General features: G+C 37.7%; 1 protein-coding gene across 2 annotated transcripts in view; it reads right to left on the bottom strand.

Annotated features, from left to right (window-relative positions):
- The window catches only part of LOC114473010 (myocyte-specific enhancer factor 2C-like), a 46,509-nt gene that overhangs the window by 6,000 nt on the left and 15,504 nt on the right, over positions 1 to 25,005 (bottom strand). For both annotated transcript variants that reach the window (XM_028462364.1, XM_028462365.1), the window contains exons 2-8: positions 18,803 to 18,934; positions 16,652 to 16,855; positions 4,322 to 4,465; positions 4,003 to 4,183; positions 3,873 to 3,917; positions 1,900 to 2,078; positions 203 to 317 (exon numbers count right to left, since the gene is read on the bottom strand). In XM_028462364.1, the coding sequence (XP_028318165.1) occupies positions 203 to 317; positions 1,900 to 2,078; positions 3,873 to 3,917; positions 4,003 to 4,183; positions 4,322 to 4,465; positions 16,652 to 16,855; positions 18,803 to 18,856 (922 nt within the window). In that variant the 5' untranslated portion in view covers positions 18,857 to 18,934. The remainder of the gene's footprint in view (positions 1 to 202; positions 318 to 1,899; positions 2,079 to 3,872; positions 3,918 to 4,002; positions 4,184 to 4,321; positions 4,466 to 16,651; positions 16,856 to 18,802; positions 18,935 to 25,005) is intronic.

Here is a 25,005-nt window from a genome sequence, read left to right as displayed (position 1 = left end):
TACATACACATTACATTTACGTGCTAACGTTGAAGTAAACCCTAAGCGAGCACGTAAAGTTAACGAGATAATCGCTTACATAAATGTTCCACGAGCTCACATAGAACAGTATTACGTGCTTGCGTAGTGCCTGTTTGTGTGCGTGTAAAAGTTGTATGCGCGCGCATTGGTTTTCACGTGATCATGATGTTTGTGGGCTTACCTGAGCCGTAGGAGGAGGAGAGCGCCGATTGGTACCCACCGATCACCTGACCAGGAAGTGAGACGGCGGGCGTGGACAGAGTCTGAGCCGTCTGCGAGTGATTTATCCTCTGGTTCTGCATCGATGCGACACAAAGGCAGATATTAATGCTTCAACAACCATAAAGGTGGGAGAGAAAATGTCTCAACCATTATTACGTTTATTATTTTTAATAAATAAATAAATACACAAATACAATATTTATTTTTACAATAATACAGAAAAGACATTATTTTCCCACGTAAATATATCTTTAATTAGAAAAATATTTGTACAATATGGTACCTTGTTTATTTTTGTTTGGAAGGGTTTCAATTTATCTATTTGTTTCTAACTTATAATGTACTTATTAGTATTTGATGTTTAAAACTTGATAAATAAATAAATAATAATTCCAAATAGTTTCTAAATAAAATCCGTAATTCCATCAATTTCAATACCATAGTTTTCTTAATTTAATTTGGATTAATTTGGTTTTAATATTTTCAACTTTCTGATTCAATGATTTCCTTTAATATTTCCAACACAATTAATTTACGCCGTCGTTACGATGAAGTTCTCAGAGAAGAAACGTTTGTCTATTCGACACCTGCTCAAAAACATATACTGTACCTAATTTAAGAGTTTTATAATTCTTTCCACCAAATAAAAAAGTTAATAAATTAACACAGACAGAATGAAATAAAAAAAAATAAAACACTCACTTCCTTAGTGAATCTATCTTTATACACAGTTAGGGCTGGGCAATTTTGCCAAAAAAAAAAATCTCAGATTTTTTTAAAGAAAAATTTGAGTTTCGGTTTGATTTTTGATTTTTTTTTTATGCACTTAAACATGACTGCAGACATCAGATATATTGTCAAAAGTGCAATTTTATTGCTGTGATTGTTCTCAAGAGTTAAAATGCATAAAACAATCCCAAAATAAAAAGTAAATGGCTCTGTCATTCAATAATTTCAAGCTTTAACCCAGATTTAAGAAAAAGTGCACCAGCTACTTCACAGTAGCTTCAATTTTCTGATAAAGAAATCAGATAACTACATATTCTATAACATAACATTACAATAAAAATAATAAAACTCTTCCCTGAGCATTTCAGCATAGTGCAAATAAAAATTTAAACATGCCTGTGGCGCACATATAACCTACTCAAAGGGTAAACACGTAACAAAGAGGGGGGCTGGCTCACATCGGAACGCAAAAAAGTCCAAAAAAACTGTTGTGGGAAATTTTTTTTTTTTTATTTAATTAAAAAAAATTCTTTTTTTTTTTAAACTTGAATTTGCAAAATAAAAATCATTTTTATCTACAAATTCGATTAATTGACTAAATCGATTTTTTGCCCAGCTCTACACACAGTTTTGTGCTAAATATTTAGATTAAAAAACAAACAAATTAACTAAATAATTAATGAATACACACCTAAACTAAAGAAGATAAAAACCCACTAAAATACGTAAGGTGGCGTACACATGTCTTCAAACACAGTCATCTACTGGTGATGATAACATATCTAATAATTAGTTGACATGGTGTGGGTGGACTCACCAGCATGAGGTCAAAATCCTCACACTGCGGCGCAGCAGTGAAGCACAGTGCGAGGTCAGAAAGATTCAGAGTGCAGACAAACGCAGGAACAGGTGGAGGCGTTCACTTACCACGCTGGGCATGGGGCCACACTTGCTCTGCGGCGGCAGCAGCGTCCGCAGCTCCGGTTTACGGCTCAGACTCATGCTGGGAGGACTTTTGTCCTGCAGGCTCTTGGACATCCTGATGTCCCCTCCAGCCGGGGACATCAGCCCTGGAGACGTGCAGTGGTTACTGTAGCTGCTGTTTCCTGAAAGGAAAAGGACAGGAGGGCCTTGAATGCACCACGCCAAGTAACATACAGCTTTAATAACCACTTATCCATCCAGTGATTGGTTATTGAGCGGAACTATCAGAGAAATTACTATTATTAGTCCATTTGTTGTTCATCAGCTCCATAACACCATAGTCCCACCCCTTCACCTTATAATCCCACGAGGCCAGCTCTGCTACGTGCTAAGATAACTGAATAAAACTGAAAAGTTTAATTCAGTAAATGGATCTGAGTTAATCTGACACGCTCACAAAACTGATTCGGTTGAATCAATAACACAGATCACTCGAGTCCTGACACATATTTAAGATTTGAGTCCTTATAGTGTTGTGGTGTTTCAAGAACAAAAGTTGGAAGTTTGAACATCAGATACAGGTCATAGTGCCGACCATAAACGATGCCACCTAGCGATCCGGCGGCGTTATTCCCATGACCCGCCGGGCAGCGTCCGGGAAACCATTGTCTTTGGGTTCCGGGGGGGGAGTATGGTTGCAAAGCTGAAACTTTAAGGAATTGATGGAAGGGCACCACGAGGAGTGGAGCCTGCGGCTTAATTTGACTCAACAAGGGAAACCTCACCTGGCCCGGACACAGAAAGGATTGACAGATTGATAGCTCTTTCTCGATTCTGTGGGTGGTGGTGCATGGCCGTTTGTATAGGTGGAGAGATTTGTCTGGTTAACTCTGATAACAAACGACACTCAAGCTTGCTAACTAGTTACGCAACCCTGTGCGGCCGGCGTTCAACTTTTTAGGACAAGTGGCGTTCAGCCACACGAGATTGAGCAATAACAAGTCTGTGATGCCCTTAGATGTCCTGGGCTGCATGCGTGCCTCACTAAGTGGATCAGCGTATGTCTACCCTGCGTCGAGAGGCGCGGGTGACCCGCTGAACCCCACTCGTGATAGGGATTGGGGATTGCATTTATTTCCGATGAAGGAGGAATTCCCAGTAAGCGGGTCATAAGCTTACGTTGATTAAGTCTCTGCCCTTTGTACACACCGCCCGTCTCTACTACTGATTGGATGGTTTAGTGAGATCCTCGGATCGGCGTCGAGAAGACGATCAAACTTGACTATTAAGAGGACGTAAAAGTCGTAACAAGGTTTCCGTAGGTGAACCTGTGGAAGGATCCTTACCGTGCTCGCATCCCCAGCGGTGGGGCACGCAACACACACAACCCTAATGGCTCAGTGGTCCCCCCACACCGAGGGGGCTCAGGGCCACCCCGCTCCCATATCCCCTCCGCAGCGGCCACATCCCTTTGGCAGTTGGCCTCTCTCACTAAGCGATGCGCCTCCCTCTCCGAAGGACACAACGCACTTGCCACAGGCGCACAAGTGGAGGGAATCAGGCTTGTAATTGGAGGGTCATCGGGATCTCACCTGGGCCATCACTGTGGAATGTTGAGCAAGTCCCTTAACCCTGACTGCTCCCCGGGTGCTACACCGTGGCAGCCCACTGCTCCTCAGAGATAGGTTAATTGCAGAGAACTAATTTCATGTATGTAGCTCTACATATGTGGCAATAAAGGTGATCTATCACCCTTGCTTATCCTTACAGGATTCTGTATACATTTACCATCTGCCGTACATGCATCTGATCTAGTCTTTACATGTCTGCAAGAAAGGACAGTAAAAGCTACTTTTAAGGACACGCTTGTTTTGAATGGAGACTCTGGGCTGCCTCCCAGGGGTTGTTTCCTGTGTTGCATCCATGTCAATGTGTTGATGTGCAGACGTGTGAGAGTAAAACAGTTCTTTTCTTACCCACATTGGACACCACAGTGCTGCTCAGCTCTGACGTCATCAGTCCTGCACAAAACACACATATCAGCCAAAAAAGGCCTGGGGAGAACATGCAAACTCCAGGCAGATTGGGAGGGAGTGGGGGTGGTACCTGAGTTCCCATTGCTGGGGGGTCTCTGTGGGGACAGGCTGTTCCTCTGCAGGCCAGAGTGAGAAAGTGGCAGCAGATTGTGGTTCAGGGCACCCCCTAAGGACTGGTGAGGGTACAGCAGGCCACCAGTGTTCCCCACAGGGAGGGACGAGGTCATGTCGTAGCTGGAGGTCGGCACCCCCTAGTGGACGGAAACAAGACGCAGCAGTGTGAGTGCAGGATGCCCTGAAGTTTATTTCAGTTTCTGTTGTTTGAATAAAAGCGTGTCATTGAGGAGCCTGTCAGGCAGATGATTGACATGTAAGGGGGCGGGGCTTACACAGATCCTCTGCCTGTTGATCATCAGGTCGATGTCCTCAGTGATTTTGCGGTACTTGTCCTCGGACTCTGGGCTCTGACCTGCAGAGTCGTCAGCCTCAATGTCGGGACTGTCGCAGCCGTTTAAGCCTTTCTTACGCAGCGTCTGAACACGCACACACGCACATACACACACATGCACACACAAACAGAAACGAACAGAAAGTTCAGACCAATAACAAGAGGCATAAAAGCGTGTAACGATTCATCCATTAGATCGATGAATGAACCTATATTCCTATGATCCAACTACATCAATCTGAGCTCGGCAAGTTGGCCTTCAGGATGACATTATAGGATACAAAATCATTTAAAAAAGATATCAATCAATTTTTTCCGATGCAAGGAAATAACGCATTGGATTTAGCCATGACAAACTTTATATGGATGTATTTTAAAAGCCCTTTTATTATTAAAGACATTAACGGCCGAACCTGTGAATGGTTTGTGAAGTCACGCAGCACAGACAAAAACATAGCATGGAGAAGAAGCCGGCGAGCAAGAAATCGATCAATAATCCACCTTTGGATCCAGTGTGGGGAAACACTTTGGTTTTAACACAGAGAGATATTCAAAAGGAGTCGCTCACTGTGTCCACCACCAGGCCCTTCTGACAGTGTTCACAAACAGCATTAGCATTAGCTCTGCAGAAGCCTTAGGCTTCACTATCATGTTAAAATGAAAAGAATTAGGTTCAACCTCGGCTCATTTAACCTGAACAGATCTTGGTTGCACTTAATGTTTTTTATGTTAATACTGTATTATTTTTATGTATAAATAACTAGTAGAAGAGTCAGGTAAACCTAATATGTATTTTTATTGAAAACATATTGAGTATTGAAAATGAGAGCAGAAAAGTTAACATCCTGTTAATTTAAACTGAAGTGTTGGTTGGATTTTATTCAAATAAATAAAATGTTGTTTACCTTGTATACTTTGTTGAAGTCGATAATACATTTATAGACGATTCCCTTACAGAAAACATCATGAATCTATGAAAGCTCACCTGTCTTGTCCAGTATCCAGGTATTTATTTCACTCACACTATTTACATATTTATTTTGGCTCAAAAGTGACTTAATCGATTTCAAGTCACTGAATCGTTTCGTATCAAATCGTTCTATATTAACAACATCGTTCTTGAATTGAATTGGCAACAACGCATCGGGGTTTGAATCAAATCGTTGCTAAAACGAATCACTACACCCCTAATAAATAATAATTCTTTTAAAAACAGCTAGAAATGTCAATGAAAAATGTCACCAAAGAAAATGTTCCTGCTTTTACTTTCCAAACGAGAGATTTGAAGAAAAACAGTATTACTTTTTTTGTGTGTGTGACTTTAGTAAAATATGCAAAGAATAATGAAGAAATGTATGAAAGAAAAGACAGAACTACCACCAGGTGGAGCCACTGCAACAAAACTCTAAACAGAGGCTGCTCAGTGTTTGAATTTAGGAGTTAAGTTTAGTGTATGTGTGTGTGTGCGACTGTGTGTGTATGTGTGTGTTTGTGTGTGTGTGTGTGTGTGTGTGTGTGTATCTCTGTGTCTGTCTGTCTGAATCTGTGATTGTCTGTGTGTGTTTCTGTCGTTTTCTGTCTGCGTGTGTTTATGTACCAGTAATTGTTCATGTTTGTGTGTTTGTGATTGTCTAATTGTGTGTGTGTGTTTTTGTTTTTTGTGTGATTCTGTAATTGTCTCCGTAAGTGTGTGTTTGTAATTTTCTGTATGTGTGTTTAGGTACAATAATTGTTTGTGTTTGTGTGTCTGCGTGGGTCTGTGATTGTAAGTGTGTCTGTCTGTCTGTGCCTGTCTGTAAGTGTGTATGATTGTGTGAGTGTGTCCGTGTGTGTATCTCTGTTTGTCTGAATCTGTGATTGTCTGTAAGTGTGTGTGTGTTTCTGTAATTTTCTGTCTGCGTGTCTTTATGTCCCAGTAAATTTTTGTGTTTGTGTGACTTTATGGGTCTGTGATTGTGTCTGTCTGTGTCTGGTTCTGTCTGTTAGTGTGTATCTAATTGTTTGTGTGCATTTGGTATTCATCCACCTTTGTGTCTGTCTGTGATTGTTCATCGTTGCGTGCGTTTGTGTGCGTCTGTGACAGTAAGTGTGTGAGGTTGTGTCTTTTTGTCTGTTCCTCACACCCTGATAAAGGCCTCAGCACCTGCTCTATCTCTCTCTTTGTGTGTCTGTGCGTGTGTGTGTGCGTTTGTGCATGTGTGTGTGTGTGTCCTGGCCCTCGGCGGCCCTGTTTCAGCACTTCACAGCCTGTTATTCTGCTCTGTCACTGGATGTCTGAGGCCGTATCAGCCTCTCTACAGAAATCCCAGTCATCCCAGTCATCTCCACCTGTCGGCTTCAGCCTGGCGGGGAGGGGGGGGGTAAGTTAGAGGCCCCCAGGGCCGACCGACAGGATGGCCATAGAAGGCTATTTTTCTCTCCTCTGTCCCTCCCTCACAATCTGTCAATCTGGAGGCTCCATTAAAACCAGTTTGCACAGTCTATGCAGCGGCCGTTTCATATTTCTATAGTTTACCCTTTTGAAACACATTTGAGAAATATTTTAACAATAACCGCGCTATGCTAAATGCTATACGTAAGTTCACAGTACATGAGTGAATTGATGCCATGTGACCGCTGCTGCTACGTTCTCTAGCGAGTGGGCGGATAACACTACAGGCAGGATGACAGCGCTTTTAACAATATTATTGTACCAACTCCACACAGTGTCCAGCTTCTGTCCATGTAAACAAACAGGATAATGACTAACAACTTGGTATTTTAAATAGAAAAAAGTATTAACATTTTCTTTTATTTTAATGGATGTTCTGGTAGTTTTATTTTGAAAAATGGCCACTCTCCTCGATTAGTCAAAAGTACGAAAGCCAAGTGTGCAGCGTACTTACAAACACACCATCCCAGTGCAACATCTCATTCTTTAATGTGCAATATTTCATTTTATATTTGTAAATTGGTAAATAGGGAGCAGTTATTTCTTGTATTTTTACTTTTATTATGTTTTATTGTCCTATTGTATTATTATTACACTGAAACGGTACGAGTCAGAATGTAATTTTATTATATAGATGTAATGACATATAATGATTCTGACACCTTGTGACATTTTAAGATCCCACGATATCTCATCCCACCCCGATGCTTTTGTATATGTTTTGGGAAAAAGCCTTTTCCAGACACTTTCCTTGTCCAACAAAGCCCCGCCCCTTTCCTCTTTAAACAATTTATGGCACCAATAGAAATCTAAGGACATGTTTAAAGGCAAAGCAAAAAGCTACTGGGGTTAAAGTGCCAGTACATCAATAAATTAGCTATTATATTATATTATTGGCCGATATTTGAAATAATTTGCACACAAGGAGGTATTTATAAAATGTGAAGAATGTGAAAAAAGTAAAAGTAAAAGCTGTGCATTGGAAGAAAAGGAAGTAAAATACTGGAAACCAAGTAGAGGAAAGCTGGTGAGATCCCTCTGCCTGCCTTCCTTCTCAGCTGTTCCCTCAACCATCTGCTTCTACATAACACACACACACACACACACACACATGCGTATACAAAAAAACACACAAACTAATCACCAACAAATCCAGAGCAACTGCGACACTACAATAGAAGCAGAATAATCCACGTCTGAAGTGACAGTGAGCGGTAGCAGCAGCAGATTTCAGTAAAGGTTCGTCATCACTGACCACAATCATCATCCTCAGTGTTTGAGACGACCAACTGTCACAGTCTGAAACTCAAATGTTTGCTCTGAAGTGAAGTTTGGCATCGTAAAGCACTGAAACAATAGCTGCATTTTCATTACTCTTGGAAATGTGCAAAATCTAAATAGTGCAATAAAAACTGATAATGGGAACAAATTAATAATAATAATAATAATAAAAAAACACTCAAATATCACTAAAAAGTCTTTACGCTTTCATGAGGAGGCATTTCAAACGTTTCGATATTGAAATGTGTTGCAAAATCGTCATGGAGCACTTTTTCCGCAAATACACGTCACAGTACGTGGTCACATGACCACCAGAAAACGTGACGTGCCACGTGAAAAAAAAGAAGAAACCGGGACATTTGTTAGCATAATACTTTAAAATTATTACCGCCACATTAGACGTGAAACAACAAAAGAATACAGAGTGTTATAATGAGAACACAGAAAGCTGAAAAAGAAGGATGAATTTGGATAAGTTAACACATGGACTCTACTCAAGCTGGTACAACCAGAAAGGAAGAAATTGTATTTTTAACTCATTCAGTGCCAGCCATTTTCAAAATTTCTACCCCCTCGGCGCCAGACGTTTTAGAGCATTCTGACTCATTTTTAAAGACCCACAAAATATTTTGTACTATGACAACCTGACATCTGAAACTAGATTCTGAAGGACTCTCTACTTTCCTCAGAAAAAATAATTTTGTTTCTAGCTTGTTTCGTTCTTCTGTAATCAGCAGTTGAATAGAGGCAAGTTTCACACAAATCCCCAGTTTGTGACAAAAAGCTGAGAAAACAGGCTTTTTCTGAAAAAAATCTATTAGTGACTTTGAAGCAATTGTTCTTGCTTTAGGGACACCTCAACATTGCCCTGCGATGGACTGGCGCCCTGTCCAGGATGTACCCCCGCCCAGCGCCCAATGAGAGCCGGAGATTCAGGCAACCCTGACAAACAGGAATAAGTGGGTCTGAAAATGGATGGATGGATGGATGGATAGACACCTCGACATTGGTTTCCTTCTATAAAACTACAAAAACAACACTGAGACCGGGCTTTTGATGGCAACATGATTATTATTTTGCTATCTATGTCAGAGTTGAATGGATTTCTTACTGTATTTTGGCCTTCCTCCAAGTCTCTCCCCCGTCATTCTCCCCACACGCAACTTCCGCCTCCTCCCAGACATGCCGAGTGTCAGTGCTTTTTTTGATCGTTTTCTCTCAACATCGTGACACTCTCAATAGTCCACTTAGTTCCACACATGCTCTGGTTGAGTGTGTGCTGCTGTGAACTGCTGGGAACTTCAGCATCAACTCACTTTGTGCCATTTTCTGTCTCGTAAAGTCCTTTCCTCTCCCTCTGAGCCCTGCCCACAACGGGTGATCTCTCATCCAAAGGTGCACTACTGCCACCTACATGTCACCAATTGGTCACTACATCATTGTACAAGTTAGATATTCACCGGAGAGCTTAGTCACATTGTCTCCTAGCAACCCCAACCGAAAAACACAATTCACATCTATCAATGTGAATGGCACTCCACGTTACTGAACCAATTCTCATCTATAGACGTCAATGGCACTCATTGAGTTAACAACTAGAGAAAGAGGTTTCACGGTGTATGAATGTATTTCACTTTCCAAGCACATGTGAGTGTTAATCACATTTTTAACTTTTAAAAGATTAAAAGCAGGGGTCAAACTCATTTAGGTTCAGGGGCCAAATATAGACCAGTTTGAGGTCAAGAGGGCCATTGGTTATAAACTGCCACTAAAGGGTGATCATGCTTTGCGTTCTCAGATGGCGCAATAACTCTCATATACAAAGTTCAAACAGTCTCATATTTGATACACATGGGTTACCGGCCCCGGCCACCAGTGACGTGCCGTCAGGGTAGGCAAGGTTTTAATTTTTTTAAAATTATAATATAATTATAAATTATCTATTTTTCCATTTCCAATAGCCTACAGTACCTATAAGTTTGAAAGTGTTAGCATTTTGTGCGTTTCATAGCCCAAAATACTAAACAGTGCTATTTCCCAGAACAGCTGCACAGTCTCACTCCGCTGTAAGGCAGAGGGAGGCCACGCCCCCTCCCAAAGGCACGTTGCTCCTCTGCCTCCGTTCCCATTGCGTGTTTTTACGTGTTTGCGCATGCGCAGTCAGGTCCCCAAGATGACAACCATTCACGTCCAAAGGCAGCGTAGAGAGCTGCCTTTGGACGTAACCGCGCTATGCTAAATGCTATACGTAAGTTCACAGTACATGAGTGAATTGATGCCATGTGACCGCTGCTGCTACGTTCTCTAGCGAGTGGGCGGATAACACTACAGGCAGGATGACAGCGCTAGAGATGATAGAAAAACATTTTTGAGGAAAAAAACGCCAGCTTTTAAAAGATGGAGACCAACACCTGAGTTACCAGAGCTTCAGCAAAGGTAAGGTCAGAAAATGTTTCATATTTTTCACAGTGAATGGTACAAAAGGAAGGATTGGTTTTGTGGATGCTCCTCACTGAGGCTGTTCCGAGTTGTTGTTGTTGTCATTTTCTCCGTGTTTCTGTGTTTCCAACACAAACAACAGATGTGCTGCCGTGTCACTAAACACTAAACTGGGGAACCATGTTACAGTTCTATGTACAGTTCTACACATATGTAGTTAACAATTATTAAAATATGTTTCATATCAAGCTTTCCCACATTTTACCATTACAAAAAATTAAATCGAGGGGTATACTGACACTTACACCAAAAATATTAAAACCAATATTTTCATTGATTAGGAAGCATTACAAGGTAACCAATAGATAGGAAAGAAATTATTTGATATATATATTTGTTTTTAGTGTATTTTACAGCTGATTTAGGACCCGGTGTCACAGTCTGAGTTTACCTCCGTGCTGAGATTATAACCCTAACCTAAACCTAACCCTAACACAATCCAATAAACAAATAAAACATGTGTCCCTTCACTTTGAAAACAAAAATAAACAAAAACTATTTATTTCATTTTTTTTTAGCAAAAATTAATTTTATGCGCATATACAATCTCAGTATGATGTGAACTCAGCACATGACACCGGTATCATAACATATGCTAACAGAAAGATAACACTTTTATTAGGTTATTTATTTAAGGCTCCGTAATTGTGATTAATTGTAATTCAACTTTAGTAATTGAGATTGTAATTGTAAATGACATTCTAAGGATAAAAAAATATTGTAATTTAATTGTAATCGGGAAAAAATGCCGGTCACTGTAATCGTAATTGAACATGGGTAATTGAAAACGTAATTGGAACTGAAAATTGTAATTGACCCCAACCCTGGCTCATATTGTGAAGCACTTTGGGACTACCGCAGTGTTTATAAAGCAATGTATAATAAAGTCCATTTACCATTTATGAGAAATACATATCATTAAAACAAACAAACAAACAAACAGTATGAGGTACTACCCAGTACTAGACTCTTCTTTGATTTAAGATCTATTACCTTTTTTATAAGATATTAATGAAAAAAAAGAAAGAAAAAAAAGAAGTCAGAATAGTGAGAAAGAGACTCAGAGTTCCTCGGCTTGAGGTTTCTCCTCTTCCTTTATTTTAGTTTCCCTCCTACAGCTTCCGAACACATTCACACTCAGTCAACCAGAGCAAAGAGAAAAAAATAAGACGTACACACACACACACACCCACACACACCCGTCATGACTATTCTTAGCCATGTCCTGGGCTATTTTTGGACCACTACCGGTTTCCAGCCATTTAGCGGGGAGGGATCTCTGCCAACACAAAGAAACTGGACTGGGTCTGTGGAGCATGTGTGTGAGCATTACTTTCATCTGCTCCTCATCTGAGAATGTACGCACGGACACACACACACACACACACCCACTCACACACACACACATGCTGGTTCGCAGAAAATCAGGTTAACGGAGTAAAAGTGAGGAATGTGGTTATAAATAGCAGCAAAGTTCCCAGGCTGCAACAAGACAATGAGCTGATAGTCATCTGCCCTGTCGCCAGCAGCATGCACACACACATGAATACGCACGCACACACACACACACACACACACACACATGAATACGCACGCACACACACACACACACATGAATACGCACACACGTACACACACACACACGTACACACACATGCACAGAAAAACAAGATGACCAACACAAAGGAGCCTCTCATCTACTACATTCCTGCCACGCTGACGTTTCATTGGTGCAGCCTCCCATCACGCTCCTCGCTCAGCACAGAGCATGAGGATTTATATGTATTTTTTTTAGGTGAACAGCAACAAACAGCAAAAAAACAACAAAGAAAACAGTTTCCTGTCATGTCAATTCTTAAAATGTCACAGGATCAGGAAAAAAATTTAAAAATTGCTTGCTAGGGACATAGTGGTGTAATAGTAATGAGCACTGGGACTGAATCCCATGTTCTCCCTCTGCTTTGGCCACGGTCATCAACTCCACCAGAACAGGCCGCGGGCTATTTTGTACCAAACCACAAAGACAAGTTTTAAGAATGTTTTTGTACGTTCAATTTTTGAAAAATTGTCACTTTCTTCTTCAGAACTACTTTAATTGACTGCGATTGATTAAACCATTGGTTCTCAACCCTTTTAGCCCGTGACCCCCAAAATAAAGGTTCCAGAGACCAGGGACCCCACTGTAGCTGAAGGTGGTTGAACACAGACATAAACATTGAAGAACAGTCATGTGAAGACAGGGTCATCTATAAGGGGGAATAAAGGGGAGAGATTTTTGGGGTCCATCCATAAAGTCAGCAAAATGATGGTCCCTTGTTCTATGAATCTGTGATAACCACATTTATTTATTTATCTGAATAATATCCACTGTTATCCAGGAAGTCTATTATTATTTGGGCCATAGTATATTGTCATTTTTAAGATGTAAATCCTTGTTTTAATCAGAAATAAAATGGGTTAAAAGTAACAAAATGGAACGGCCTTCCACAAGTTGGAAAAGGTGGTGAAATGGGATTTTAAAAACCACAGAAATTGATTAAAAGTTGCAAATTAGAGTGGGCAAAAACTGACTCAAAAAGTGGTAAAAATGGTTCAAAGTGTGGCAAATAATGGGCATGACAAATCATCAATGTGGTTAAAGTGACAAAAATAAGCATGAAATATGGTGAAAAGAGGTTAAAAGTGACAATAATGGATTGACACGTGCGACATTAGGTGGAAAAGCGGTGGAAATGGTTTATAAGAATCAAAAAATGTCTTGAAAGTGGAAAAAAGTTGCAGAAATGGGAGTAATGTAGCAAAAATGCAATAAAAGGAGGGAAAATAGGTTAAAATATGGCAAGTTTGCTGTAGTTGCAGAAAAAGGATTTAAAAAAAGTAAATATAAGCTCAAACTGTTAAAAAAAAAAAAAATATTGTTAGTTTCTTGAAGGCATCTGGCAACCCCCTCCCAGTGTGACACCAAATGGGGTCCTGACCCCAAGGTTGAGAACCCCTGGATTAGATTTAGAGCTGAAGCGAGGCGCATGGACGCCACCGTGGAGGGTATTCACGTAGAGAGATGATAATACAAACTTGTGAAACGCTCCAAATCAATCAATCCATCAAAAACATGACAACACGCACAACCTGACCAGGAACGTGCATCTGCAGATTACACTAACGAGCTAAATGGGATTGTAGCAGATTACAAAGGATTACAAGGTTTGTAAACCGCGGCGCTGCAGGGTGAGAGGCCATGTGGTGGGGCCGCGTGGACCCAAAGCCTGGGCACACGCACACGTACACGCGCGCACACACACACACTGTGTGAGGACATGTGCGCACTTTAAGAACCCACCTGAGAGCTTTCACTGCAATTCTTACCAACTACTGCTTTATGACTAAAACTAGACAAAAATAAACATAGTTTATAAAAAAAAACTTCATTCAAAATATGATGAAATACATTATCTGCAATAAATCCAACAAAAAAGGTAAAAAAAAAACATCAATTTATCAACAAACAATTAAAAAACAAAAACCTAGAATGATAAGATTTCTACCTTTAATATGGTTGGATATAAATTATTAGAAATGTAGAAAATATTCAACATGATATAAAGTTTCTAATAATGTCATTACATTGATCAGACACAGGAAATTTCACAGTTTGGCAATTTTAATTTTTTTCATTTCTTTTCAGCCAAAAAAAGTGCATATAAAAAGCTATATATACAGAGATAACAGTACCACAGAGAAAAATAACTATATTGATAAAATAAAAAAAAACTTAAAAACAAATTAAAATAGAATAATTGGACCAAAAAAAAGAAAAGTGAAATAATGTCATAGTTCAATAGTAATTTGCTCTCATCTCTGCTACGTTCTTCCTCCATCCCAAAGCATTTAAACTCAATTTACTTCAAAAATGTGAACATAAAAACATAAAAAGTTCTTCTTTTTTTTCAGTTTTAAATCAAACCAACAGTCGTTGAAGTTATGAACAATTTGATGAAACGACGCACAAGATATTCAGGAATAAAGGTTACATTTGAAGGATGATTAGAGTTAATTAAGAGAAAGAATATTGAGTTTATTTATTAGTGTGACCACATCCTCCAGGAACGTTGTGGAGTTCCTCAGGTGCTTAAGGAGCTGCTGCCCGGAGTCGGACTTTGACGTCTGAAGGCTTAGGTGTGACCTTTGTGGGGTAGACTTAACGGGAGTTCCCACACACACACGTTTCTAATTCTGTTACGCAGCACGTTGGTGCAGCACATAGTGTAACACAGCCCACACACGCACACGCTCACACACACGCACACACACTCCAACTGTCGCCTCTTCATTCAAACTAGAGCTGCAACTAACAATTATTTTCAGAATCAATGAATTGGTCAATAAATTAATCAATGAAGATTTTTTTTTTTTTAAACAGTTTATCTATAAAGCACATTTAAACCCTCCTTAAGCTGAATAAACTGAAATAAAAGCATCTCACACGCTCAAATGTCACACACAATAACACTCGTACACGCACACACACAATCACTTGTGCGCCCGCACACAAACACTCTGCGCGCGCTCGCACACAAACACTCTGCGCGCGCTCAAACACTTGTGGTGCGCGCACACACAAAAAATTGTGGTGCACACAAAAACTTGTAGTGAGCACACACGCAAACACTCGTGGTGCATGCACACATACAAACACTCGTGCATGCACACACAAACACTCGTACGCACACACATAAACATGCGTGGTGCGCGCACACACAAACACTCGTACGCACAAAAAAACTCATGCGTGCACAAGTGCACGGCTCTGCGTCACGGTCAGTGACATAAATCCCACGATGTAATGAATCGATAATAAAATGGATTGCAAGCGCTTTTAAATGTCAATTTTTATCGATTTGCTGTTGCAGCCTTCATTCAAACTCCAGTGTTTCCACAACGTGAACAAATTTTAAAAATATAATTCAATCAAATAACGTTGGCATGAAGTAGGAAAAGAAGAGCTCAAATTTAAGTAATTCAACAACAACACTAGCACATTAAAACACTATCCTGCTGCTAATAAAGTTTTGTTCAAAAACGTTAATGTGAACCAGCAGATGTGAAAGAGAACATATTTTTTGAAAACAAGAAAATCCTGCTTGCTTTTGGCGAGAACCACCATAGCAAGTCGGAATTCCACGGTCGCTAAGCAACGCTGAACTTGCTTTGTTTGAAGACAGTTTAGACCAATGGTTCCCAGCTTTTTTCTTGTCGTGACCCCATTTTTACATCACAAATCTCGGACGACCCCGGAGACTTTCTTTCTCTGAAATCAGTTTTTTGATCACGTTTCTTGTACTGTGTTGCAAACACAAAGTGACAATTTGCACCGGCTCAGATATTTGCATACTTCTTTTCATTTGAAGTAGATTTATATTTGAGAAAGTGAAAGTGGAAAACAGCTGTTAGAGAATTTGAGCTTCCTGCACTATTATTGTGACTACTATTTTGTATATTTGTATTATTTTGTATGTATTCTATCTATATTACTGGTGTTTTTCTATTTTGATTCTTTTATAGTATTATTCATGCTTGAAGGGCTTAACGGGGAACTTGGGGCCATTATTTTGTTATGTACACGTTCATGCACATGATGACAAATAAAAATACTTCAAATAATGAAAAATGAGCAAAATAATTCAAATATATAGATTTTTAATTTTTTTTTTTAAATGTAAACAATTTCATTCTTTTCATTATTACAAAACATTTCAGGTGACCCCATTTTATTTCCAGGTGAACCCACATGGGGTCACAAACTCAAGGTTGAAAAACACTGGTTTAGACTGTGTATACGGCCTCATGTAGAGGTCAAAGGTCAGCAGGTGAATGTATGACCACATTGATGGTCATAGATATGAAGGTCAGCGATTGCGCAAATATTGGTGGTAATTGGATCAAATGTGTTGCGTGTTAAAAAAAAAAAAATGGACATTTTTTTGGGGGTATTGAAAATGTTGGAGGCGTATAAACCAGCTGACCATGAGGTCGGCGGCGTGCAGCGTGTGCGTTACTCACGTCCACGATGTCTGCGTTGGTGCGGCTCTCGTGCGGCTCGTTGTACTCGGTGTATTTGAGCAGAACCTTGTCCATGTCGGTGGAGGCGTACTGGAACAGCTTGTTGGTGCTGTTGAAGATGATGAGTGCAATCTCACAGTCGCACAACACGCTCAGCTCGTACGCCTTCTTCATCAGGCCAAACTTACGCTTGGTGAACGTCACCTGGTGGAAAACACAGCCAGGGCTTCACAAACTCTCTTCATTTCACCTTTTACATTGAAAATTTTAACTTTTTGGGTAAAAAAAAATAAATAAATAAAGTTTTAAAGAAAAAACTAAACACAAAGCAGACAAAATATTCTATGAATATCAAAGATTTATTATTATACACCAGGGGCGTCAAACTCAGTTTAGTTCAGGGGCCGAATACGGAGCAGTTTGATCAAAATTTTATGCAGGAAAACGAGTAATTTAAACATTATTATGCCCTAGTTTGCACTTCTACGTATACACAAAATACTAAATATGTAAGAAACCGACAATATCCAAGCAATAAGTGACATAAATCAGTCCCATTACAATCTTCACTTTACATTTCCTAGATTTTGTGAACAATTTCTATTAAATTAAGGGAAATATTATCTAAGAATTTGAGGAAAATGTATGGATTTTGTAAGAATTTTGAGTTTTTTTTTTGTTTAATGCTAAAAATGACTGCGTATATATATATACACACACACACACACACACACACAATGATTCATGTTTTACTCTGCCAAATTGGATGCTCCAATGGCCTCCGGGCCATGAATTATAAACCAATAAAATCCTCTTTATTTGCAAAACCATTTTTGTTATTAGTAACTGTTAATAAAAAAAATAAAAAATAAAAAATAAGAATAGCTGAATATGATTGTAAATGAAAAAATATAGATTTCAGGAATAGTTTTTGAAAAAAAATCTCATCATCATTATTAGTATGGTATTAGTTTAATTATTAGAAATGATCATATTGAATTGTTGATATTAAATGTTTTTTGTTTTTTTTAAATCGCAGCTTAGAAAAATATCAGAAGCAAGTAGATATTTTTGGTAAAATAAAATGTTTTAATGAAAAAAACGAAACACAGTAGCCAAAAGAATTCATGAATATCACAGATAATTTTTTACAAACCAATGAAATCCCTTTATTTGCAAATCTTTTTTTGTTATTAATAACTTTCAAATAAAAAAATAGTAAAAACAAAGAATATCTAAATATTTGAAAAAAATGAATGAAAAAAATGTAGATTTGATGATTTTTTTTTTGATTTTTTTTTAAAAGTAATGATAATAAATTTTCATATAGAACTATTGATAACTATTTATTATAAACTGTATTATAAATTGTAATAACTGCAGTTTAGAAAATTATCACAACAAAATAAAGTAGATAGGTCATATTAGTAAATAATAATAATAGACAACAATAACGTTATCTTTTTCATTATGATAGACGATATATTTGACATATTATCTATATTAAAGGGTTTTTGTCATTTAGATTGTTAGTGTCAACAATGTAAATGTCCTGTGACGATCCGAGGAAGTGCATTTCCTTCCATAACAGGAAAGGAGGGAGGGGTTCCCTCTGTGTGTGCGTGTGTGTGCGTGTGTGTGTGCGTGTGTGGGGGGGTCACAAAAAATCATTTAAGTGACTAAATAAAACATGAGAATTACGTTTTTTTTTTATTTTTTTCCAACCAACCAAAAAAAAACCCCAAAAACAAAACACATTAGTAAAAGAGAAACTATGAGCTGCCAATCTCATTTCATTTTTCTGCTCAATATTCCACATTTAAACGTACACCTATAGTGATTATGGAGACTAAAGCACCATATTAACACACTGTTATAACTAAAATATACATATTAAGGATGGAGCTTAACTAAGTTTAAGTTGTAAATAATTTCAAAAAATGAGTAATTCCAGATTTGAAACATTTGGAGTGCCTTCCCCATGAATCTGAATGAGTTTAAATCAATTATAATATTCAATTAATTGACTATTTTGTTACTGGAAATTCATGAAAATGTAGATATTCTGTTCTTTAAAATAATAATCCAGTGGTAAAATAAATACTAAACTGTAATAAATTGCTGTTATTATTGATAGAACGAGTGACTCACATGTCTGTTGCGTTCATCCATGATTCGCGCGATCTGAATCTTTTTTCGTCCCATTTTGGCCGTTTCCTCTTCTTTAACTTTGTCTTCTTTGGGTTCTTCTCTGCTTGTCAATCCAAAACTGCTGACAGGCTCCTGTGAGGAGAAAACAAACCACAATTAGATTTTCTTTTAAAAACAAAAAGAAAAATGATAAAAGTCATAAGAAAATATTCAGAAATAAGAACAGTCAACATGCCGGTGTTCCAGTCCAACTGGGAAACATTGTAAATGGTGACATGAGAGTGGAGGTGAGCCTGTAACGCTGTAATTTACATTTCATTTTTTTGGGCACAAAATTTAAATCCGGTTACAAATTTTGACACATTTGAATTTTACAACTATTAATTATTTATGTATGGACTTAAAAAAAATAGCTGCACTGTTCTTTTAAAATGCTTTTAATCAATAAACAGAATATGTTTTTACTGGTTTTCGCATGAGAAAATTGCCAATGTGAAATGTGAAAATAAGATTTTGAATTGAGTTCCCTGGTGTTTTCTTTATTTGTTATTATTCAAAAAAGAAACTTCCTCTTGTTTTTGGTGGGAATCACCATAGTAACCACGATATTCCAAAGAGTGTTTATAGCACATGTGTCAAATTTATGGCCCGGGGGCCAAATCTGGCCCATTAGAGCATCCAATTTGTCCTGCGACAGAAAGCAAAAAAGTAAAAAAAAAAAAACCATGAATCATTGTGTAAATGACCAACTAGTTCAGTTCCAGATATCTCCAGATTATTACACAAATTCAATGGAACTCCACAATATTTGCAGGGCTCACATATAATAATAATATATCTTATACCACATGATGAATGTAATTTTTTATCTGAGATTGTTAAAAGAATCCCGAAATTTTCTTCAAATTATTCCACAAAATGTCCCTAAATTACATAAAAATGGGTCACAAAATCCAATAAATTGAAAGTGAAGATCCTGCAGCGACTGTAATCTGTCACTTTTGCTTTAATATGATCAGTGCTGTACATATTTTATCATTTATTTATAAGTGAAGTCCAAACTAGCGCACAATGATTAAATCACAAATTTTCCCACCTACAATCTGCATTCTTGATGTCATCAAACACCAAAAATCAATCCAAAAACACATAAAAATAAGGAAAGAACACATAAACAGACAAAATGACTCCAAAAACTCACAAAATAACAACAAAAAGACAGAAATTCATTCCAAAAACTCACAACAGACAAACAAAAACACAAGTAATCACTCAAAAAAATCCAGAAATTAAGGAAGTAACACAAAGACAAAATGATTTCAATAACTCACAAAATAACAACAAAAACAGGAAATGTCCACAAAAACATAAAATAAGGAAAGAACACATAAACAGACAAAATTACAAAAACAACAAAAACACAGAAAATCACTCCAAAAACTCAGAAATAAGGAACATATAAACAGACAAAATGACTCCAAAAACTCACAAAATAACAACAAAAACAGGAAATGTCCACAAAAACACATAAAATAAGGAAAGAACACATAAACAGACAAAATTACTTCAATTACTCACAAAATCACAACAAAAACAGAAAATGTCCATAAAAACACATAAAATAAGGAAAGAACACATAAACAGACAAAATTACAAAAACAACTAAAACACAGAAAATCACTCCAAAAACTCAGAAATAAGGAACATATAAACAGACAAAATGACTGAAAAAATTCACAAAATAACAACAAAAACACAGATAATCATTAAAAGAACTCAGAAAATAAGGAAGTAACACATAAACAAACAAGATGACTCTAAAAACTCACAAAATAACAACAAAAACATGGAAAATCACTCTAAAAACTCACAAACTGACAACAAATACTCTAAAAAGACACAAAATGATAACAAAAGCACACTTAATGTAAGCAAAAACACAGACATGACTCCAGAAACACACTAAATTAAAAAAAAAAAAGTCCAAAACTCCCTCTGAAGTCAAATATGGATCAATCTAAAGCTCACTTAATATGTTCAAAAAGAATGTGAAGTGTATTATGCTAAAGAATCATCATTTGGAGGTGAAAAGTAGGTGAACATCCAATGTGTTTTTATAGTCATGACTCGACAGTTTTTGGTGAGAATGACTCAGCTTTAATAAAAACACACACATGGCTGCCTCGTCAGATTCGGTGTGATGTGTTTCCACGGTAATAAAAACAGAAACACACACACACACAAAGCCATGTTAACAACTTTAGGTATATGAAGTATGAGCACAGACAGGCAGACAAATTAAACGTCTTGGTGTTGCTGCTGCGGTTGTAAGCCCCGACACACCCAAACCCCGACTTCCCCCGGGGTTACGCTGTGCTCGCCCCGCAGGAAGTGAAACAACCAGAATGTAAATACTAAAGTGTGCGGTGTCTGGCTTTATTTCACGCCCCACAAAAAACATCTGCAGGTTTTGAGAAAAAAATAAATAAATCACACCCGGACGGAGATGGGATTCTCTCCATGCAGTGGGCGGGGCTTAGCTGAAGCTGGTGTTTGTACGTTTAAACTTGTGGTTTTTCAATAAAAAGTTTGAGGAGGGAATACTTTCACCTTTTACCCTGAAAAAGCTACAAGTTCAAACTGGATCCAATAATCTGTAAAATTGCACAATTACCATAGAGGAACTCTACTGATCACACACTGTACTGATCTGCATTCACACAAGTTACGGCTCGGTTTAATAAACAATTAGTCAAAGTGAGATCAGCAGTTTCATTAATTCTATCTTTGTTTAATAGATAAAAATCTTCTGAGCATGTCTTTAAAAAAGCAGGATGGTTCAAAGACGTTTTGAGTAATTTTGTTTTTGTTTTGTGTATATATATATATATATATATATATATATATATATACATATGTTGCTCTCTTGTGAATTTTTGCAATGGTTTTGTGTATCTCTGACCTTTTTTATGTTTTTGTCATGTTGAACATTTTTCTCTAATTTTGTGGTAGTTTTGCATATTTTTTCACGTTGCTTTGGGGTAATTTTGTAGTCCTTTTGTGTGTTTTTGCAGTGGTTTTGTGTATTTCTGTTATTTTTTATGTTTTTGTTGTCATGTTTGATAGTTTTCTCTCATTTTGTGCACATTTTTGTGGTCATTTTGTATATTTTTATGTTTTATCTATAGTTTTTGTTGTAATATTTTATATTTTCATTTCAATTTCTTTAATTGTTTTGCCGTTTTGTGTATTTTTGTTGTGGTTTTGTGTAATAGTCGTTTTTGTTGTCATGTTGTATAATTTTCTCTCATTTCCTGTATACTTTTGTGGCTATTTTGTATATTTTCTTGTAATTTTGTAGTCCCTTTGTGTAATTGCCTGTCATTTTGTATGTTTTTGTTGTCATATTATATATTTGTCTTTTATTTTGTGTATATTTTTGTGGCCATTTTGTATCTCTTTCATGTTATTTTTGTGTATTTTTGCTGTGGTTTTGTGTAATTGTAATTTCGTATGTTTTTGTTGTCATATTGTGTATTTGTCTTGTTTTGTTTACTTGTTTTGCCGTTTTGTATATTTTTCTCTATTTTTGTAGTCGTTTTGTGTATTTTTGCAGTGCTTTTGTGTAATTGCCTGTCATTTCGTATGTTTTGGTTGTCATATTGTGCAATTACTCTGGGGTAGCGCACAAAATTTAGGCGAGAGCTGCCATTTGCCCCTGCCTGACGTACGGGTAAACCGTGTATGTCGACATGTATGATAAAGAGTTGAATAATGAAGGAATCACAAGAGTATTACATCGTACATAAATAATTTAATTTGGGTTATTGTTTTGTCTGACTTTGTTAAACAAACATAAACCTGTGTAAGTGGATGGTGATGGTGACAAATGAGTAAAAAAAAAAAATGAAAATGAATGAATGAAAATGAATAATAAACATAAACAAAGAAAAAATAAGTGTGTTTTTGTTTGTGTTTTGAAGAGGCTGGTTTGGCTTGGGTTAAAAGCTTGGAGGACCTTGATAAGTGTTTGTGTGGTTGCCATGTGAGCGTGTGCTGTTCCTGAAGCTTAACTCAGAGTTAAATGGATGCACACACACACACGCACACACGCACACACACACACACACGCGCGGCAGGTTTTCTTGGCAGCTTTTGTATCAGGAGGAAGAGGAGGAGGAGAGCCACAGAATGAAATGAAGAACATGCAACGATGACGAAGGCCTGGGCTCCTCCAACAAAGGAGAGAACGTCGATGAATGACCTTCATTGTTACAGACTATCATTAAATCAGACATTTATAACGGCGAGGTGATGATTATTGGCTCAGCAAGGAAACAGGAAGAAGGGAAGCTTTGTAAAATCCTTAATTAAAGTTGGTTTTCACACCAGAAAAAGGTTCTTAAACAGAGAATCAAATGTATGAAACTAATAAACCAAAAACATAACCAGTAAAACATTACCACTGCTTACAACACCAGTTGTATTTATCATCGATAGCTTTTATTCATTATATCAATGTATTTTTCTGCATATTTTTTATTGTTTTTAATTATTTATATCTTTTTTTCCCTTACTTTACTTAAGAAACACCTTTTCAAACATCAAATATTGCATCCCATTCAGAAAGTTATGAGTTAATGATTTAAAAACAAATACTCAGATTTCTAAAATGGATCCTAATCCTAATAGGGAATCTATTCAATTAATCAAAATATAATTTGAATAATCATTAGGACAGTTTTTATTTCAAACATTTTTTAAAGTTTTTATTTATTTATTGTTTATAAGATATCATCAGTTTATTTCGATCTATTATCAGAAATCATGTTTACGTTAAACCGGACCCATTTATTATAATTTTGTCAATAAAGTTTGAGGCACAAACTCATTTAAGCCCCGCCCTGATGAGACAAGCTAATGCAAGGCATTCTGGGATTTCAAGTTTCACAACGGTTCACATCCAAATTAAATATCTCTGAGTTTGAAGTGTCTGACTTGAATAAGTCACTGCAGATACCACAGCACACACTCAATGGTGTGCAGCAGTAAATGCTCTCAGGGATTAAATGACTCATTTGTTGCGTGGCTGATCTGAGCTCATTGATCACGATTGCCCTTCTGCCCCGTCGCCTTCTTTCCAGTGTTAAAACTTTCATGAGCAGCCATTAGTTTCCAATCGATCCGTTCCAGGTAGAGCTTTGAAAAACACTCAGCTTCGATCACAACGGACCATCACCGCTATCCGTCCATATTCTGCAGATCAAGACCTTCTCTGTCCCTAGGACTCACGTGTCTGCGTCAGACGCTGCACTCATTTCCAACCAGGTTAAACTAAACCTAAGTGCTGGGTGTGGGAAGGTTTCAGACTCCTGTTCAACAGGTAGCAGCAGTTCACCTGAAAATGGTCAACAATCACCCATTCAAAGTATTAGAAGAAGCAATAAACTGAAAGGATTCAGTCAGTTATTAGACTGACTCACACAGTGCTGATCTTTAATGGATCAGTCATTAGACTGACCCACACAGTGCTGATCTTTAATAAATCAGTCATTAGACTGACTCACACAGTGCTGATCTTTAATAAATCAGTCATTAGACTGACTCACACAGTGCTGATCTTTAATAAATCAGTCATTAGACTGACCCGCACAGTGCTGATCTTTAATAAATCAGTCATTAGACTGACCCGCACAGTGCTGATCTTTAATAAATCAGTCATTAGACTGACCCGCACAGTGCTGATCTTTAATAAATCAGTCATTAGACTGACCCACACAGTGCTGATCTTTAATAAATCAGTCATTAGACTGATTTAATAAAGATCAGCACTGTGTGGGTCAGTCTTTACACCGACTCACACAGTGCTAATCTTTAATAAATCAGTCAGTGCTGATTAGTGATGAACCGAAATTCCGGTCACCAAAAATGGCCCAAAAGTGCACTTTTGGTTTTCGGCCAAAACACTTTCTTCACTGAAAAAAGCCGACTGAAACAGGATGTTTTGATGATGCGAGCAAACAGCTGATCATAGTGAACCAGATATTAGACGGATCCATACAGTGTAACAGCACAATAATAAACACTTTGTAGGAAACGTTGCTAATTGCTCACACGTAGAAAAAGCACCAAGCTGTGTACGTGGAGCCGTTGGCACTCTGAGGAGAATGTGAAAGGTCTGATTTCCATCCTTCCTCCCTTCA

This window comes from Gouania willdenowi, chromosome 12, assembly GCF_900634775.1.
Source record: "Gouania willdenowi chromosome 12, fGouWil2.1, whole genome shotgun sequence".
In the NCBI taxonomy this organism is placed as follows: Eukaryota; Metazoa; Chordata; class Actinopteri; order Blenniiformes; family Gobiesocidae; genus Gouania; species Gouania willdenowi.
The sequence above is the reverse complement of the archived record's forward strand: the minus strand, read 5'-3'. Positions and strand labels throughout refer to the sequence as shown.